Genomic DNA, 20,264 nt, shown 5'->3' on the forward strand with positions numbered 1-20,264 from the left:
TTTGTTTCCTTCTAACTACCTATTTTTTATCAACGAGTTAACTGATGACCTCTGTTTAAGGCCCAATCCCAAACCACGCCCTACACCCTACCCCTACACACTACCCCTCCGTTTGCGCGTTCGCGCGGAGGGTCCGCCACATTAAGTGCTGTTCCAAACCAACGAGTGTGGAGAGGTGTGGAGGGGGAGTGGGCTATCAAGCCCTCAAACAGCGAGTCTGCATCGGTGCTGACTTGAGACCGGTCTCTACCTGACCGGAGTCACGCTGTGTGTGTCCGTCAGGAAACACGCTGTTTACAAACAGTTCCAGCAAACATCCACTGATAAATTGCGATGTTAACAACCTCATGATAACCTCATATTTTCTTTAACTTAGGATCATACCTGTGTTTAGTCTAGAAAAAGGTAAATGTGTGCATTTTATTATAAAGTTGTGTATATTTACAGACTGTTGCAAAAACTAAGAAGCTTATAAACATCAGGTTTAAAACTAAAAGAGCTTTACAAAAAAGTAACACAATGAAAGATGTTTGGAGTTTTATTTGAGTTCTTAATTTACATTTTTTGTCTAAGAGATGCTGATTTGAAACCGTTGTTACATACAGTTACGGCATTTCCTGTTTCTGCCGGAGAGAGGAGAGTTTGTCCCAAAGCTTGCCGCTGTGTTTACTCCCTCCATCTGACAGGAGGGAGCCTCGTTGAGCTGCGAGTGTGGCTACAGACGGAGTTCACTCCGCCACGGAGGGGTAGGGTCGAGGGAGTGGTTTGGGATTGGGCCTCAGTGACATTTAATGGATATTTCCTGGTAATATATTCAATGACAGTGACGAACAAGTCTGTGTGAAAACCTAAAAAGTGAAAGCAACAACTGCAGGACTGTAAAAACAAGCAATTTAGAAGAATTTTGAGCAGAATATTTGCTGTGAATATTGCAGGGGGAACTTTTAATAATCTCTTTGTATTTCGCTTTTTTTGTTGTTGAATTTCAAACTAATCTTAGACACATTTTCTTTCTTTTGAAAAATTCTGTGTTTTTGTTCTCCCTGGCACTTGTTCTATTGATCTAATAACTTTTCTACCCAAAACACTTTGAGTCAAAAAGCTCTTGCGACCCCTAGTGGGGGTAGAGACCCTCAAGTTGGGATCCACTGTTGTAAATGGTTCGAATTCAGCAAAGTCCCACAATATTACAAACAAACGAGACAACAGCAGACAAGAAAGTTGTGTGTTCTAAGTATAATTAGTGTTTTTTTTTTTTAATGGAGTCTGGTGTATTTAAGGCGAACATAGATAACAGCTTCTACAGAATGTGATATACAGACTATGGATAAGTACCGCATACAACCCCACTACAAAACAATCCAAACTTTTCCTTTAAAAGCTGAATATTACTCTTAGGACTGGTGGAGACCAACACATAGGATAAAAATGAGAGGGATTATTAGACTTACATTTGCCCGTTGGCCAATAAAACGACTTCATCTGAAAGGGTATATAAACAGTTTGCATACATTATGAAAACTATGTAGAATAACAATGGGTCATTTATGAGTTTAGAGTTACACGAAATGTAGCTCTGAGCACCCTTATTGTTCACTGTCAATTCAAAAAAACACCCACTGACTGGCAGTTTTAAAATGTTTATTAAAAAATAAAATAGAAAAAAATATATTTACATACAAATGTCAAAAAACCAACCAAAAAAAACCAACCACAAGCTGGGCAGTGGGTCCCTCTGTCCACCGGTAGCTTAGTGTGCATTCAGAGGGCCACTGCTCACAGGAATCAGCCAGGACAAAGAGGGGCTGCCGCTCTCTCTAAACAGCAGCCGCCAGTTTAAAATCCCTCATTGTGTTGCAACGAGGGGTCGTATATCACTGCATCTACGTGTACGTGTGCACGCTAACATCTCAACGGCCCCGGCTGTCTCTCTGATGCTTCCATTACCCGGCGTTAACACTTATCTGGAGAATCAGAGCACAAGCTAAACCGCTGAGATTTTAATCCGTACAGACTTCTTCGGATACTGCATGTCAAGTCTTTGCTGTGGAGATGCTGGCAACTAATCTGTCAACAACCGTCTTTTACCAATTGCATTGCCAGCCTCTTAATCAATGCTTGTTCTAATTTCTAAAAGCTAACATGGCTGACAGGGATGCAGTTTGAAACTACATCCTGGTTCTTATCCAATTTATTTAAGGGGTAGGATTTCATGTAACTGAGTTTCATGCACCAAAGCGATGATGGAAGCTGTTTTTTTTTGTTGTCAAATCATTGAATGAAAATGGGGTTTCTTATGGTAGGGGTTGATGATTAGCTCATCATCCGCGGTCAAATCAGAACGCCTTCATTTGAGAATTGATGCCAGGAGCAGTTTTGACTGACGGACAGAGTTGCCATGGTTTTAAAAGAGAAAAGGTCAACGTAAATATGTTAACAGCACTGTAGAATTGTTTTTGGACACTTTCTGAAGTGCACCTGCAGAGGGCCAGTCGCTCTCTGGGTGCACCTGCTCATGAACCGTCTAATTTATAAAAAATAAAAAAAACTTGGTGTTAAGTCATGAGTCTCGATACTTTCTCACACACGTTTCACTTTGTCACGCACTACACAGACCCAGACCATTGACATTAACATCCTCCATTCCTTACATTTGACTGATAGATGTAGAAAACTAGACTTTGAAACGTTTTGGGACCTTCATACAAACACAACGATGGGGGGGGGGGGGGGGGGGGGTTCACATGAGATGGCTTACGAGTCTTGACAGTCAGTAACATCAGTCCAACAAGCAGTGTTTGTCACGTTGAGGAAAAAAAGACCCAAAGGGAGAGACAAGAGTTGACACAATAATCTGAATAATCCACTTGCATAGTAATAACACCAGCGTGTGTGTCGTGTTCGGGGGCGAGTCACAGCCTTCGACAGTGTGTGTCTCACAGGAAACGACGAACACACACTCCAAGTAAACACAAAGAAAGGCATTGCAAACAATTAGCGGAAGTACCTGGCAATCAAAATATACACAAGATTCCTGAACGGAATCAAAATATAATTCCCTTTCACTGGGGTCATTGGTTCAGGATGACCCCCCCCCCCCCCCTCCTCTCCTCCATCTCCTTTGTCTGGGAGCATAGAGGGGAAACCTTATCGTGAGCATCTTAGTGTTGGTCTGCACTCTTTTACAGCTGCGGACAAGGGCTGGCCTCAGCGCTGGGATCAGTTTTCCAACAAATAGGTCCCTCGACCAGAGAGACTACGAGGATTTCTCTGTGGCCCTCTTTCGCTAATCTTAAATCAGATACGCTGTTGCTTTCTTGGTCGCAACCCTCTTACAACATGTCATAAAAAGAGACAAGCAAAAAAAGAGGACATAAGTTTAACAGGCCGAAATTCTGCAACGTATGGAAACGTTCCCTTAAAAATCCCCTCTGTTTGAGAGAAATGGCCAACCGATCCACACTTACGGAGAGATAAAAAAAACACAATCTCAAGGTGGCGCTGCTAAATCTGCTCTTATAGACCAAATCAGAATTACACCCTCTCCTGTTTTTCAGGATTTCCCATGTTGCAATTTCCCATCACTCTACTTCCCTCCAGGATGCCTTAGACCAACTGGGCTGAGGAACTAAACTTCCAGGAGGAATTCCTTGTTAACCTCGCCTATTTCCCACAAGACAGACGAAGGAAAGTGGAAGGAATATAAAGGGAAAAGCTCCGTATCCCTTTAAACAGAGAGAAGAGAAGGAGGAGGGGGTCTGAACGGGGGGGTCCATCTCAACCTGATGACACACAGCGCACACACTCACATAAACTACTATGGTACACACACACTCCAGAGATGCTGCCCCAGGAAAGGATTCGTAAACAAAATTTAAAAACTCTACAAAAATAATACAACTGTATAAAAATGCCTTTACATATAAACACACAAAATTAAATAAGCATTTACTTTAGTTCCCGAAAGAAAAATAACATTATTGCACAAATGAAAAGTTTGTTCTTAAGAGTATAAACTGTAAAAAAAAATATGTAAAAAAAGAACCAGAGGCAGCTTGGCTGCAGACGAGGTCAGGTGAACTTGGCAACGGCGTCACCACCAAGTCAGTCAAGAATTAACAAAACAATAACAGTGAGAGACCTGAAACCAAGATGAGGAAGAAATACTGAAAGGACCATAATACTGAAAACTGAAAAGCAGTCATGCAGAAATGGAAAGGTAGAGATTTTAGGAAGAAGATGCTGAGGGCTGTCGTTCTGTGTGGCGGCAGCCCGGGGTGAAACTGCTGGTCCTCGGTCCGTCCTCCTCAGAGACCGACGGGGGGTTTGCATCCAGAGAAAAGGGAGCAGAAGAGAAGGGGGGGGGGGGGGGGGGGGGGTTCTATCTGCTGAGGCTAACCGGGAGGCTCTCCCTCTTCCTGCGCCGCCACGTGTTGCGGTGATACTGTGTGTGAGAGTGAGTGTGTGTGTGTCCGCGGTTAACCAGCACGGGGTTGTTGACCAGCGGAGGGTTGTGGAAGCCCTTCACGTTGAACTTGACACCATTCTGAGGAAAGGGGGGGGGGGGGGGATTAGAGAAGAGAGAACATTTATAAATACATCTAATATATTTACTGATGTTGCACAGGCAAATAAATTACGTTAAAAAAAAAAAAAGATTAACTTCTAGACCTATTATTTCATATTAGTCATAATTTAATAAGCCAGCAAGCGGTAAGAACTAAACCAAATGAAGCTCTAATCGATCATGTCCCTATTTTTGACATTTCCCATAAAAACATTTACTGATCAATGACTATTTTTCAAATGTGTGCTATAGAGAAAGAGAGAAGATCACACAGAAAATATGAGATGGAGAGTGTGTGTGTGACAAAGTTTGCCTTGATGGTGCGTTTGAGTGTGTGTGTGTGTGTGAGACAAAGTTTGCCTTGATGGTGCGTTTGAGTGTGTGTGTGTGTGAGACAAAGTTTGCCTTGATGGTGCGTTTGAGTGTGTGTGTGTGTGTGTGTGGGTGTGTGTGTGAGACAAAGTTTGCCTTGATGGTGCGTTTGAGTGTGTGTGCGTGTGTGTGTGTGTGCGTGACAAAGTTTGCCTTGATGGTGCGTCTGTGTGTGTGAGACAAAGTTTGCCTTGATGGTATGTGTGTGTGTGTGTGTGTGTGTGTGTGTGTGTGTGTGTGTGTGTGTCAAAGTTTTCCTTGATGGTGCGTTTGAGTGCGTGTGTGTGTGTGTGTGTGTGTGTGTGTGTGTGTGTGTGTGTGTGTGTGTGTGTGTGTGTGTGTGTGTGTGTGTGACAAAGTTTGCCTTGATGGTGCGTTTGAGTGTGTGTGTTGCATCTCGCGCCTACCTTGTGTATGTGGCTGGACAGAGGCAGGGGGCAGGAGGGGGCGGGGGCATGAGCGTGGGCGTGGGGGTGCATGTGGAAGAAGGGGGGGAGCCCGGTGTCTATACACACCTGTCTGCCAGGTATGGAGTGCATTGCTAGACCCCCGGGCAGCTGGACGCGAGCCTGGGGGACGGAGGGGGAAATGATTTGTTACCGGTGGGGGGGGGGGGGGCAACAACATCGAGCAGGGTTTCTAAACCGTGTTAAATATCAAATTCAAGTACTTTCAATGCACAATTCCTTCAAATGCAAAGACCTAACAAGGCAAGATTGAGGCACTAATCAAGGTAATAACATCCTTAAGGTTAATAACAAAATATTTTCAATTCCCATTCTTATATAAAATAAGCAAATATCAATAACTTTTACTGACATACCTCTGATCATGTCTTCATGTTCAAAGACCTTTAAGCTTTAAGGGACCTTAGGAACCATGGCTAGCTATTCTTGATTCAATCTCATTTCTGGCTTTAGTTATGACTACATATTTAGGGTTGATGGAGAAGCTACGATGGTAGCTTAGCCTAGCATGATAACTCTTTATCTCCATTCAGAAACAAAGCATTTCAAAACGTTTTGCTTGCCCACATTGGATAGACTTGACAAAACAATAATTTTTATATTCTAATCTATATCATTGAGAAGATATTTTGGACACATTCATTGCAATTAAATCACAGCAACATATGTTCATTTTGGGTTCATCTCACTGAAGTCACCAAAATGGATTCACTGCTTCTGGTCTACGTTAAGTGTCACCCCTGGTGCCTGTAGCATACCTAGCATGCCTACCTGTGAGCCTGGATGCAGGAGGAGGTGGTGCCCCCCCATGCCGTGCTTCATGTTGAGGCAAGGGGGCAGAGCTAGCCCCAGAGGCGGGAAAGACGGGAAAGGTGGCATGGTGGGCGGAGGGACGGGACACGGCAGCGCTGAGTCCGAGTCCTTTCAAACGACACCAAAAAGAAGAGATAATGAGTATGTCACTCCTGCACGTCTCCGTTTAAATACCACAGTATAATTAGATCCAATGGGACGTGCTTCTGTTTGATAGGTCGGAGAGTATGAAAAAGGTTAAGCTGCATGTAGCTTCATCAGGTGGGTGGCAGTGTTTATACATTATGATGAATGTCAAGTGGTTCATCACATCAAATTGTAGTTGTGTATATCATATAGAGAGGTACAACTGGTTAGGCTTTGATGTTTCATACCATCTAGTGTTGTCTGCAGACATCATTATATATACACAGGATTTATTTTAAATTACAAATATTGTATCGTAAGGTGTGTTAAGACCAAGTGTGAATCACATTTTTCAGAAGGAGCACAGAAAGTCAATGCAAAGACGCAAAAACTCCCAAAAACATTTTTAAAAAAAACTATCATTTGAGTGCTTCTACAGTTTGTGTGTTCTTACGTTGTCTGATCCCGACAGTGAGGAGACGGAGGAGGCCGAGGAGTGCTGCTGGGGGCTGGAGATGGACATGGGGGAGTCTGCGCTGTGGGGAGACCCCGAGTCCCTCTGCTGCTCCTCCAGCCCGACCCCCCCACTGGGCTCTGGCTCCTTGGGAGGGGAAACTGCAAAGAACAAAGACATTTGACTAACTATACATTAAATGTATGAACGTTTTAAAATACATTTCTTCTTAAAACTAAATAAAAAGATTAGATTTTAACAAAAAAACATTTATAGGCATAACATTATTTACTCTGTGCTCCCCCTACAGTCTTAATGACGTACAGCACTTTTCCTTCATTTTGATAAAACTGCATATTCAAGTCTGAGGGATCGTACCTCTGTTGTCTGTTCGCACCAGATCCCTGCCCCCCCACTTCTTAATGATCCATTCCCTGTAGTCGATCACTTCCTGGGTCAACCTGATGATCCTCCCCATGGTGCTGCAGGACGGAGAAACAGATGGGTTTTAAAAGAGCACAACTTTTATCCAGGGTATCTTTTTTTAAACTGTTGAATGGATTGAGTAGAAACCTTTCAGAGTCTTTGTTGGGATAGGAGCGAGCGAGCGGGGACACGGCGTGACTCAGGACGATGTAGGCGTAGTCGAACACCTGCTTGACGTGCATGGCACCATAGGAGCCCCTCCCCACATCATTACCTGCATGGAGCAAAGACATACACAACAACACAATAGTTAATACTTATGGGGAAAGATGGCTAAGTAAGCTGTGTGCCACTCAAGCTTTAATGTAACTTATTCTAAACTCCACGCTTGCTGTTAGACTCACTCAAAATCATTAGTTTGGTTTATGTAGTGCTGTATTGAACTCAGGGGTCAACTTCTAAAATGTGCCAAACTGTGTGAACCATTGACATTAAAGCCATTATGCAGATTTGTTAAAAAAGTTAGCATCTTTCAAATTATGTAATGGCATAGGGTTGTTTATGTACAAATCTCTAACATCCAGGTGCTGTCTATGTGTTTCTTTTAGCTAAATTACTCTGTGTGCTATCTTTTTAAACTACCACCAGATGTCCCCAAAATGAGGAATTTTCAAATCCTGATACATTGAATAAAATGATATGAACATGTGTGCTCATATAGGTCAAGTATTCCTCAGTACATTCGGAAGTGGCTGGTGAAAAGGGCACATTTCTACAAGCACACTGAATCTCTAGTAGGTCTATAAAGTCTATCTGTCCTCTTTAAATCAAATTTAAAAAAATGACATGGCACTGAGTGACACATAGTTTTAACACTTTGGTTGCAATAAGGGTAAACATTTGGTTTATTCTTCTTCTTTGTCCTTTTTTCACGAGTAAAGTGATTTTAATCAGTTTTGTTACAATGCAGCTATTAATAAAAGGTAATCAATACCCTTGGTAACTTTTGTATTTCAGGTAGAAGATAGATATGTCAGTACCATTTGTTATCACACACACACACACACACCTGGGAGCAGCGGGTCCTCTATGCAGAGCATGGATGGTCTGTATCCATTTGCCATGGACTTCATGATCTCCTCTTTGGCCAAGTACCCGCCCCTATTTTTGATACGAATCCCTGTTTTCAAGTAGTTGAAATGGCGGCCGTACAACTCAAAGAACTCAATCAGCAACACGCCCAAATTCTCGTTGGGGTTCCTGGCGTCGATACGTGGATGGAGCTGAAAGAAAGAGCAATGGGAGAACTGATTAGTATGGATTAAAAAAATAAAAAAATACTATGCATAAGTAATGATTACTATTGATGTTTGTCAACACTGGATATGTCTGAAGCTAAGTGCTACAACAAATTCTCCTATGAATGCTACTTTCATTAGCTAGCACATCCTGCACTGGGCTACTTTCTGCTCCTTTTACATCACATGTATTTTTCAGGGAGGCGTCTGCATCTTCCTGTACCTGTAGAAAGCTGATGACCATGAGGATGAGGCTGTAGGAGCTGATTCCCCCGGTGAAGACTTCGTTAAGATCCCTCTGCAGCAGAAACTGCTTCAGGACAAAGATCAGGTAAGGCAGCACCGGATACATCTGAGGGAGGAAGAAGAGTCAGGTATGAGAACGCTTTATCTGTCAACTTCTGGATTAGGTAACGAAAGAGAAGATGTCTGTTTGACCCCGGTTCCATTTGTAGTCAATAAGGAAGAGTGGGGGTGTCTAGTGAGTTGTGAAGAATTAAATGAGCTTGAGATAGGACAAGACCAGTGGCGGTTCTAGAACATTTTACATGGGGTGGCAGAGGGGGGGCAAGAGGTCATGCCAGGGTGGCATGGGAGGGCGGACAGTACGTGGTATTTTAAACTGTATATAAAACCTATTTATTGTTAAATCATGCCCTAACACACGTGTTCTTAATGCACAAGAGAAACAAGGTGTTCAGACAAACTAAAATATAGTATAAAACAGCAGAAAATACTCATGATACCCTAGAATTCTGTTTACTGTAAGTACAGTAAAAGTACTTAGTTATAATTAAGTACACAAATGACATCACCCATCTTTTAAGAGAGCTAAAGGTGACCTGTGCAGCAACACCTTTCAATAAATATGTGTCAATACTAAGAACTGCTAGATAGTGGAATATGTATGCAAGGAGAATACAAACATACCATGCGGTCCAGCTGGAGTCTCATCTGCCTCCTGATCCCTGCCTCTGTCCCTCTTTCTGACACTTCATCTTTATTCCTCACATACATTTCTTCTTCTTCACTAATGTCTTCATCTCCTCCTGGCTTCCTCCTGCTCTGACCCTCCTGGTCTCTTCAGTGTACTCTCTTTTCCTTTTCCTCTTTCTGTTCGTCCTGATCACTTCTCAGATATGTCTTTTTGTTGTTGTTGACTCACTCCAGCTACTCTGGCCTGCAAGAGTCTACTTGGGAAAAGCACTGGTACAAATGCTTGTATAACTTTACACGTTAGGGCCATGTAGCTAATAAGTAGCATAGCCTATAATAAATATAAAATCAGAAAGTATTTATCAAACACACACAGGCAGCTGTGTTTAGATCCAGTTTGACGGTCAAGGATGTATCCTGGTTTAATTTATCTGGCCTCGTTGCTGTGATGTGTAATTTACGTGGATTTAATAGTAGCAAATAGTGTAGCAAATAAAAGTGATCGATCTCCCAGCTAGCGCTGTCTGTGTGGTATTTTGTATCGTAACGCCCCAAACAGCAACCGCCTGTTAAACGCTATCGATTAAAAAAGCAGCGTTTTATTAATATTTTGTTTCACCCTCTCACCTTTAGTAACAACAAAACTAGTGGAAGGGGAAATGCTCGAGGGGAAGCTGATCCACCTTCAGGTGCTGGAACAGCTCTGTCTCTCTGCAGCTGTGTGAGCTGCGGTCAGTTTAATGCTGGGCCGTAGCTCCGTTTTTTTAACGGGCCTAAGATGATATTTAAAATGATTCACTTTTAATTAATGTACTGCTTGTTTCGTTGCTTGAGAAGCTTGTGGACATAGTGTAGACTTGTTTCTACAGTTTTAGATCTGCCCCTGGACAAGACTATATTCAAACTGAACAGCAAGTAATTCACATTATTGTAAAAAAGAATTACAATATACTTTACTTAGCTTCAGGGGTGGGAATATTTAGCATTTGCAGAATTAGTACTTTTACTTTTGTAGTTCTAGTATATTTTGATGCTTATAGATTTGTACTTTTATTGGTAGTTGAATATTTTTACTTGTACTCAAGTTAAGGTTCCGAGTACTAAGTTCCAATACTGACGGTACTAATTGATATACCAGCACTACCTGCAGCCTGAAGAGTGGAAATGCTGTGTTGCCTAAGGCAGCTCTATACATACAATAGTCATGTTTTCGCAATAACTGTGACTAATAATAATAATACGTATAATGCGTCATCCCTATTTGATTTTCTTTTAGTAAGCTGTAATCCTGCCAAACCAGTGAAAACCCCTGCTGAAACCACAGTTTCTGCTGAAACCACAGTGATCTCACTCTTGTTTTTAAAGTACTGCTGACTAAACCATTTTCAATTGATGTGATGTGTAAATTGCTCTACTCCACCATCAATGAATTACTCTTTCTGGCGTCCAACAGGATCAAACGTACTAAAGTAATGTGTTAAATGGGGCTTCCTAGAGCCTCTGACTTAATAACGTGCTGAACCCCCTGGAGGGCCTGGGAATGGGAAATACAAAAATTCTCCTTTTCCAATTGAAAAGTGAGCATGACCTTCTGGCAGTATGTGTGTGTGTGTCTGTTGTGTGTGTGTGTGTGTATCTGTGCCAGTGGAGCAGCAGGGCTTGGTTGACTTTTCAAATATGCTTTTAGAGAAGTGATGCTGGGAGATAGACTCCAACTGGCTGCGTGGGAATCTGACATGTGAGGATTAGCTCTGAGCTGACCTCTCAATGACAAGTCAGTCACACCCATGTATTAGCAACATCAACTTTCAGTGGGTTGAAGCTGAGAGTGGATGTCAACAGCAGGCTTTCCAGCTCAGACATGCACTCCCAGAGGAGCATAATACATAAAGAAACAACAACAACAAAAGGGGGAGAAGAGCCAAAAGCTGGCTGAAACGTCAGCTCCTGGAATTCCTCTCGTGCATTAGCTACTATAACCGTGACTGAAGTGAGCAGAGATCCACCTTCAGCAGGAATTTAGTCAGAGCCATGGGGAGGAATTCACCTCCGCCGAGTTGATTTGGCAGCGAGGTTTTTCAGCAGCAAAACAGACTCAGTTTGAGTTGAGTGGAGATTATTCTGAGCACGGTTGCTGGGGTCCGCTCCAGCTTCACTTTGGAAATGAGATGTGCCAACGCGAGATTGAAGTGTAATGCTTTAAAGTGCTCTCTGATTCGCAGGGAACTTCTACAGTTCTGTATTTAGACCCCGCTGTAAAAATAGTAATTATGTGACTCGTCTGGTGGTCTTTATTTAAATATGTCTACATGACCTTTTTCAGTTCTCTTCTTACATATCTATTTGTTGCTTGCAATGTGGATTTCCTGTAGTCAATGAAGACTTCAATTCCCTATCTGGTTTAAAAATGCAATGGATTTCTGTGCGTCATTTGATGCCTTCTGGTCTGATTTGATTAATATAAATTATTTAATATAGTTTGCTATCTGTGTACTTTTTAAAATTGTTATATATGCACCATGACATCAAGTCAAATTCCTCGTTCTGATTATTAAATTAAATATCACTACGATAACACATGCACCTGTGAGCTGCACATCCTGACAGGTGATAAATGTATTTCTCACCTTAACATAATCTTTAATGAAGCTCGCCGCCTTGACACCAGTCTCCACATTGAAGCTGATGTCCACCTTCACCTCCGTCTCCTGGTCTGTCAGCTTGATGATTGGCACCTGAAGGCAGAAACGGTGACATGCATTAGCAAACAGTCTCTGTGTGATGAGGCAAAAAAGGGAACATGTTCCAACAGACAGCCTTGAGGACGCAAATGCTAATCCAAAAATGTAAAATTCAGCCATTAGCTACTTATTATCACGTCAGTACAGACAGCATTGAAGCAAGCCGTGGTTAGCTTGGTTATGTGCACACGCCACATGATGATGGTGCATGTAACAGAGCTACCACACCATTGGGGGGTTGAGTGGGTGTCCACAATATACGCGACATATTATATGCATTTTTAGCAGAAATACTTGGGTTTAACTTTAAATAGAAAAAACCCCTTCAAATAACAGGCAGTTAACGGTGTAGCATTGTGTGTTGAACTAGTATGCGGTGCTATTGTAATATTATGGTGTACAGTTTTTAAGATTTAAACACTTTTCAAGCTATGTTAACCTTAAAAGGTGTCAAAGTCTTAAAGCCATTATCATCACATCTTGAGTGTGGCTTTGAAAGCTTCTTATTTTTTTTTTAACAGAACTCGTGTCTTCTCATGTCACTTTGTGTATTCATCAGCTGTTGACCCAAAATAATTTATTATTGAAAGTTTTGATCATGATTATTTAATGCTTAGCTAGCTGTAGTCAGATAGGGAGACACCGGGATACAACAAATAAATGACGAACAGGGCCGTTTCATTTGAAATATTTTAAGGATTTTTGGTTTACATGAGTGATTGTGTAGATGGAACACCATACTATGTTAGAAATCTAGCATTTGTCAAGGAATATAATCAAATCCAAGCATTTTCTGTATGTTAAAAACATGACGGTTAAAATCTATAATGTTGTACAAACCCTGTGAACTGTGTATTTAAATTTGAACAAGGGGAAATGACCACTCCACTGGCCGAGTGCCACTTATCACGCAAACAGATGGAAAACTCTAATTATTGTCCATTTTTCCAGGGATATAAAATAGTAATTGAGCCAAAGCTTTAGACACCCAACTGACCGTTTGAAGTCCAGAGGAACTTTTCTAGGGATGTAATAACTTCTGCCAAATTAAGCTTTGGCTGGGTTTGTTACAACTGGTCCCGCATTTAGTGTGACTGTAACATTCTATTATTCACTTGGAAGAATAAAACCAAGATATGTGCCAGATCAACTAATCACTGCATCACTGAAAATGGGATATTTAATCGTTATTTTATCAAATACGCTCGTGTTTGATGGATATCTGATATGGCAAACAAGTGCGGTTTTATTTAGGGACTCAATATGAAGACAGTAAAGTGCTCTGGTTAATCACCGTAGCTTTGTCCAGCACTTTAATGGAGAAAGGTTCCGCCACATTATGTTTGCGAAGGGCTTGTTCCAGGTCTTGAAGCGGGGGTCGATCCCACTTCCCAAACACCACCAGGTCAATGTCACTGAGGGCAAAACCAGTCCGAATGTTAAATTACTGAACACAACATTCTATGTTTTTTAAAATAACATATCATGAGGGTCTTACCTGGTTGGAAGGTACAGCCCTGTGCTGAAGCTGCCAAATATTTGGACCTGGAAAAAAACAATGTTGAAGAAATATTACAAAACAATTACCAAACTGAGGAGTAGTTGAAGAAAAGAGAGAAATACAAATAAAAACGCACTGGCATTCCATAGCCCTTCTTATCACATTCTAAATATAATGAGTTTGGCTTCATTTTGAAAGTACAGATACTGTATCGTGCAATAGCTCATTTGTCAAGATGATTTATTAATCTATCTCAAACTATCAGGAACTAGGTATTTCCACATTCCACTTTAGAGACAGTAAACGCTAACAAGTGAAGTAAACAACAGCTAGGGAAAAAATGCAGTATGTGGAGGCTGCCTGCGAAAGCTCTCCAAAAGGAAGCAGAGTTCTTTCCCTTTCCATCTGGTAAATACGACAAGGCAATGGCACAAAGACAGGCCAGGATTAATAGGCTGAGATGAAAAGGGAGGCTGGTACAAATCAGGGTCTTGATCCATTTACCTGACAGTCAGGCTCACAGAGGAAGAGGGGACGACTGGCAGCCAACCAATCAGCACTGCGCATGTTTCACATGATGAGGTAATGAAGGGGGCATTACGTTAACACTACGTCTCTGCACTACACAAACTACTGCAGGACCCTCCATCACCAACTCTGAACATGCAACGTGAGACAAACTGACTTATAATTACTTTTGATGAAATTACTTGTATTATTTGTTACTCTGTCCTTGTTATTTTGCAGTTGAAAATTGCAGTTGGCATAAATATCTCTGCATTAACTAGTTAACTGTGCAATATCACATATTATATATTACAGTGTATATTATCATATATTATCATGAAAAACAGACTTTTTCCTTTCTTTTGCATATACATTTTGGTATCTGGAGTGACAGACAGCCCATAAATTGTGAAATAAGATAACCTAGTCAGTTTTTTGGGCTGCCTTGCTCAGAGAACATGGGATTTTACAAGTCATTCAGATTTTACGCCTGCTCCATTGTCATTAGAAAAATACTGTATTTCAATGATCACCTCCACATATTGCTTCAAAAACTACCCCTATCACTCTGAGAAACAAAGCAAAATAAGCATATCTCCCCAAGTGTCAAACTGCTCCTTTAAGTTTAATAGAATACAAAGCAGGAATAGGAGAGTAAAGTGTCTCACGACAATTCTAACTAAAATTCATTTCTGCAAGCACTGAAAGAATTGAAAACAAGGAATACGTTGGTGTTATCTTGAACAGACACTCAACTTTAAAAGAGTGTTAAAACACACACTCTCAACCAAGAGTTAGAAGCAATCTGAGATCACAGTTAGTGTGTGTGCCAATAATTCTCCCCTTAGAGTGGGCTGCATGATTTAAGAGACTGCTCTCTAAGATATAAAACATTTGAAAGGGGGGAAATTGATCCTGATAAACGGACCGAGTGTTTGTGTGTGTGTGTGTGTGTGTGTGTGTGCATCTTACATTTGCAGTGGGCCACAGCTCCTTGATGACCATCTCTATCCGGTTCACCACCTCCTTCCTCATAGCTGCTTCCTCTGGGCGAGGAGACATGAAGTTGTAGAAGTCAATCACCTCCTCGTGGAGTCTGGAAAGAAAGGAGGATAAAAGATAAGTTATTCCCAACAGTAATGCTACGCTATGCTACATACACTAGTATACTAAGGAGTCTTGCTCAGGAGTATTTCATATTGTAAATGCTTGAACAGCTACACATTTACTTTATTATTACACCATATCTGGCTAATATTCTAAATAAAAATAAAACTCTTTCCAGGTGGCCCAAGATAAGTTCCCTTGTTATCACTGTGCTGGTTAACCCGCATGATGCCAGCGCCAGGGAAGCAAAGCAACAGATTTTTGCCCTGAATGTTATTTCAGAATCACAACTGTGTGAAACCATGAGCTGTTTTTTCATTCAAGTCAAAATAGTTTCCGAAGAAACACAAGCAAGTTCTTGTATTTCTAAAGGTGGTGTATATTTTGAAACAAAGCCTATCTTTTCAATGTAGAAACGTGTCCCATCAAGTACAGAAACTGTAACCACTAATCCACAAATAAGGCAGAACATAAATGGTCATGGTAAAGGGAGAATCAAACAATCTTATCTCACCATCAGTGTCATCAAGAAAGAGGTATAACACACCTTTAAGGTTTTCAGAGGACATGGAAGAGGGTTTGGTAAAACAATGAGGGCCATGTCAGCCTTAGCATGCCGGAGGTCCCAAGCCTTATCGTGGTTGCTGATATTGTTTTGTGGGGGGTGCATATAATGTAAAGATTTCCAACCAGTCAAATGCCTCCGAACAGTGGAACTCTGTTCAACCCCGGGGCCATTCATTTTTTTTCTAGGAATGCATGCCATGATGTCAGTGTGAAATACAGAACAGGGAGACAGAACAGGGAGACTGTCACAATCAATTACCAGCGCCTGAAGGAAATGCAGTCCGCCCATGTGCCCACTCTTTGGGGAAACTCTCTGCCAGCAGGCCAGGGCGTATCCATGCCAATAGTCCAGTGATGACAGAGGGCTTGCTGGTTGTTGGGCCCCCCACAGTCAAAAATAAACTGCTGCTATAGCTAGCCCTTACAAACTAGTGTGTCATCTCCTCTCCTTAACTTGAGGGTCCAGTGTTAAAGAATGAATTACATAAAACAGTTTTTCTATTAACCTAATCCTGGATCATTGCAATATCATACAACATAACTACACTTTAATTTAAATGTGCAATTTTAAGAGCAAATGCCTCTATAGGAATTCTAAGGGTACCCCTGAGGGAAACTACTTTAAGTGCACAAGCCAACACTTGCATCAGAAAAAGACTTGCACAAATACAAACAACCAAAGAAAAGGACATATGTTATCCTCTAATAGCAGGACAATAGCATTAATAACTTTAATGTTGTTCAGTGTCTTTAGGATTTAGGATTATTAGGATACTAAGCATCAAGCAGTGGACGTGCTTTCATGACAGACACCGATTCCATGTACAGAAAATTCCCAGAAGGGTGCAACCAGCCATTACAAATATCACAAGGTCATGCAACACATGTGGAAGTTCCTTGGTCATCAGTTTTGGGTGAAGGTTTTTACAAGAGCAAAAATAATCACCCTTATAACATTAAACTAAGACAATCCTTTAATTTAATTATAAAACTCTTACTACATTAACAATGAGGGTCTTATGCATGTATATTACACCTACTGATCCATTATAAATACCACAATGGAAAAAGTTAAATACAGCTTTAGATATACAATCCAGGTAAAACCTATACTGGAGTTAATGTACTTAAACTATGTACCAATACATTTGTATTGCATTGCATTCATTTTCCCTTCCTTTAGCGAAAGTATATTTACTTTAGGTCCTATTCTGTCTGATCATTAATTTATGTATTTATTTGAACAAGGAACATGCATACAAATACATTAATCTCAGAAAATAGAAGAGATTATTTATGCCAGATTTTAGCTCATAGTTTATTTCCATCTGCAGTATGTGTTATTTAAGTGTTGTTAAGTGAAAGCTACATGAAAAATAACATGGAATAAGTGAGTTAAATATGACTGCAACTTTTATGTTTAAGATCTAAATAACTAAACTTACTGAAAAACGGTTTTACTTTACTAAAGTATAACAAAATGGAGTGGAAAAGGCTGGAATATACAATAAACCAGATCATCCTTTAAAGAAAGTTGTTTTCTATACTCCCAAAGCAAGCTAATGTATTTATTTTACTAAATAAAGCAATCAATTAGAAACGGTACAGGCACATTGGAGACTGCCTGGGATGAATGAACTGCTCATTTTACCTCACCCCACATTACACAAGTTGAGGGTTATTCAACCCCTTTAGCTAACACCTGGGCTGGTTGTAGTATTTTATAACAACACAAGTTTGAACGGTTCTTTCTGGAAAGTTAGTTACATTTGTGCTTAAATTGCTAGCCGTTTAAGTAACTGAGTACATTTACTCAAATAGTGTAGCCTACTTGAGTATTTCATTTTATGTTACTTTGTACTTCACCCAACATTACACAAGTTTAGGGTTATCCAACCCCTTTAGCTAACACCCAGGCTTGTTGTAGTATTTTAAAAATAACACCAGTTTAATTTGCTTTTTCCCTAACTTTAATGCAGAATTTATTCCATTGTACAGTATTTAATTTGACATTCTGTTTATGTTATTCTATTAACATGTATGTATGTAGACTCCTGCATTTCCCTGGTTACTTACTACATTCATTGCAACATTTAGTTGTTGGTATTTTATTTAACATGTTCTCTTCCCATGCATTAGTTTGCACATTGGTCTTGCAACATATCTAGCACTATTCTATTTATACTTTTTATAGTTTCTTCAAGCACTATTTTACATGTTATTTTTAAATTAGTTGTGTGGCTTATACTTATTTTATGTGGCATTGCTGGAGGAGCCTGTGACTTAAGATGTTCATTGCCGTGACTACACTGTTGTGCATAAGCTTTCGAATTTTAAAATAATGTTGAGACAAAAGAGATAACCGTTAGCTAACCTTAGCCACATCATGCTAACAAACCGACTGAAGAGCAACATATCCGGTTAAAACCTTCTAAATAAATCACCCTTTAGATAAAACACTTCCATAAAAAGTGTTGTTGTATTGAAAGACACTATTATAAAACTCCTCAAAAACGCTTGCGTTTTAATCACACTTCTCAGTAGTTTGTTGTTATTTTGTGATTTCTTAACGGCTAAATTCAAACTTCAAGTAGAACATCCGAGCACTTCCGGTTTTGTCGGCGTTTCTAACGGTAGCTTTTAAGCTATAAAGCTAACAGCCCAACTCCAGTTTAAACTGCAATGTCGTACAAAGCATTAACTGCGTTAGCAAATACATATCTTCATTGCGTTTTAAGAGCCATAATATTATACAAATATGTATTTAGTATTGTCAAGCAGCTTTTAACCAATTAAACCAAAAGACAAATATGTAATCTAATATGTTATTTATGTCAATAAGGTATTTCAAACTGCTGCTACAACATTTTATTTTAGCCATGGTTGTGTACTTATTTGTCTTCATTTAATTCAATTCTAATGCGTGCTTTTCTTTTTTTTAAATATCATTGCTTGTCTTTTTAACCTGCTATGTCACTTTTTATATATCCCCGCTGTGGGAATAATAAATAACAAATAAGATAATACTTGATCGATCCCAAATTGGAATTGTTTAAACACATATACATTTTCTGGAGACCTTTTTGATCTTGATGCTGTACATTTAACCCCTTTAAACCCCCGAGCAGTGATCACTTACCCCAGGACCCCAGGGCTGTACTTCCTCGTCTTCCATGGCGTCCAAGAAGTGCACGTATAATTGCCATTAGTGCAGTTTGAAAGCAAGTAATTCATCCCATAAGTGCTCGCTTTGTTGTCACTTTTCCTCCGGCCTGGATGGTGATTGTGTGTGGGGTTTTCAGGTACGGAGGGGTGAACCTGATGGCGCTTCATGCAAAGCTGCTGGAAAGCCGGGTGCTGATAGACATTATTATCCATGCCGTGGAGGAGGAGATTGGCACCCCCGACGTTTTTATTTGTATTATTAATATTGCCTGTTACATTTCCACCCATAGTCCTCTCACAGCTGGAAGGGGTGCGGAACTCCTGCAACGACGTGGTGGACGAGATTCCCCTTTTCTGGAGCAAGGTTTTCCCCTCTGGTTCAGCGGTGGAGTTGTCGTTGGACAGCCTTAAATCCAGGGAGGAAATCGCAGTGCTAGTGATGCTGTGATGGCTGCTGCTGCTCTTGCTAGATGCCACATTTTTTAAAACCCCCAACGCAGCGTATTTCACACACTGGTTGTAGTTCTGGTGCTGGGCGGAGGAGAGGGTCCGTGCTCCCTGAGAGGTCTCCCAGACGTGCATCCATAAGGCGTTCGCAGGTCCTTTCTGTTCCGGCTGAATCCAAGCTACCCTCGGATCCATTCAACTTCTTTTTCTCTGGTAACCCCCCCCCCGTTACTACCACACACAAGCCCCGTTTTAAAATCTGCTCCCCTGGTGTCCCTTGCAAATGTCGCTGCTCTGTGCCAGATAACGAAAAGAGAATTTAAGCATTAAACCGGAATGATAAACTGTCCCATTTACACACCGCTAGCTGCCGGGGGAAAAATGCTAGCCGTTTCCTACGGGAATTCAATATGGCGTATTCTCTTCAAATCCATGCGCATGCGCTGTACGGTGGGTTTCTTAAACGATGACTGCGCCCCCCACACACGCCCACTCCTTCATCTCTCTCCGGCCGGGTGATGAATTGCACATCGTACATATTTGAATTTTAATTCGATAAATATTTAATTGAAAAACAAGTAATGAAATCCAAGGTAAATCGTAAATGTGTATCAGCCCTGTGGTCCAATGGCTCTTGCAGAAGAACACTTGTACTGTCTTTTTTAATTAAATTGAAATAGCTTTATTGGCATGACCATAATGACATATAGTATTACAACTTACAAATTATAACATCTATACATCAATAATCTACTGTTATGTTGATACAC

The 20,264-nt window shown here is 40.8% G+C and overlaps 1 protein-coding gene across 2 annotated transcripts; it reads right to left on the reverse strand.

Moving 5' to 3' along the window:
• Window positions 1-4,359: 4,359 nt before the first annotated feature.
• tent4a (terminal nucleotidyltransferase 4A) lies at window positions 4,360-19,896 on the reverse strand. Of its 2 annotated transcripts, none has more exons than XM_034124690.1 (13): window positions 19,022-19,896; window positions 15,181-15,304; window positions 13,699-13,745; window positions 13,495-13,615; window positions 12,087-12,194; window positions 8,747-8,875; window positions 8,295-8,508; window positions 7,373-7,499; window positions 7,178-7,281; window positions 6,800-6,960; window positions 6,178-6,327; window positions 5,455-5,508; window positions 4,360-4,546 (listed from the first exon to the last, which is right to left on the reverse strand). In XM_034124690.1, the coding sequence occupies exons 1-13, from the start codon at window positions 19,687-19,689 to the stop codon at window positions 4,382-4,384; spliced, it is 2,172 nt and encodes a 723-aa protein (XP_033980581.1). In that variant the 5' UTR covers window positions 19,690-19,896; the 3' UTR covers window positions 4,360-4,381. The 2 variants fall into 2 exon arrangements, with proteins under 2 accessions (XP_033980581.1, XP_033980580.1); XM_034124689.1 differs by having other exon boundaries at window positions 5,347-5,508.
• Window positions 19,897-20,264: the final 368 nt, after the last annotated feature.

Source organism: Trematomus bernacchii, unplaced genomic scaffold, assembly GCF_902827165.1.
Source record: "Trematomus bernacchii unplaced genomic scaffold, fTreBer1.1, whole genome shotgun sequence".
Lineage (NCBI taxonomy): Eukaryota > Metazoa > Chordata > Actinopteri > Perciformes > Nototheniidae > Trematomus > Trematomus bernacchii.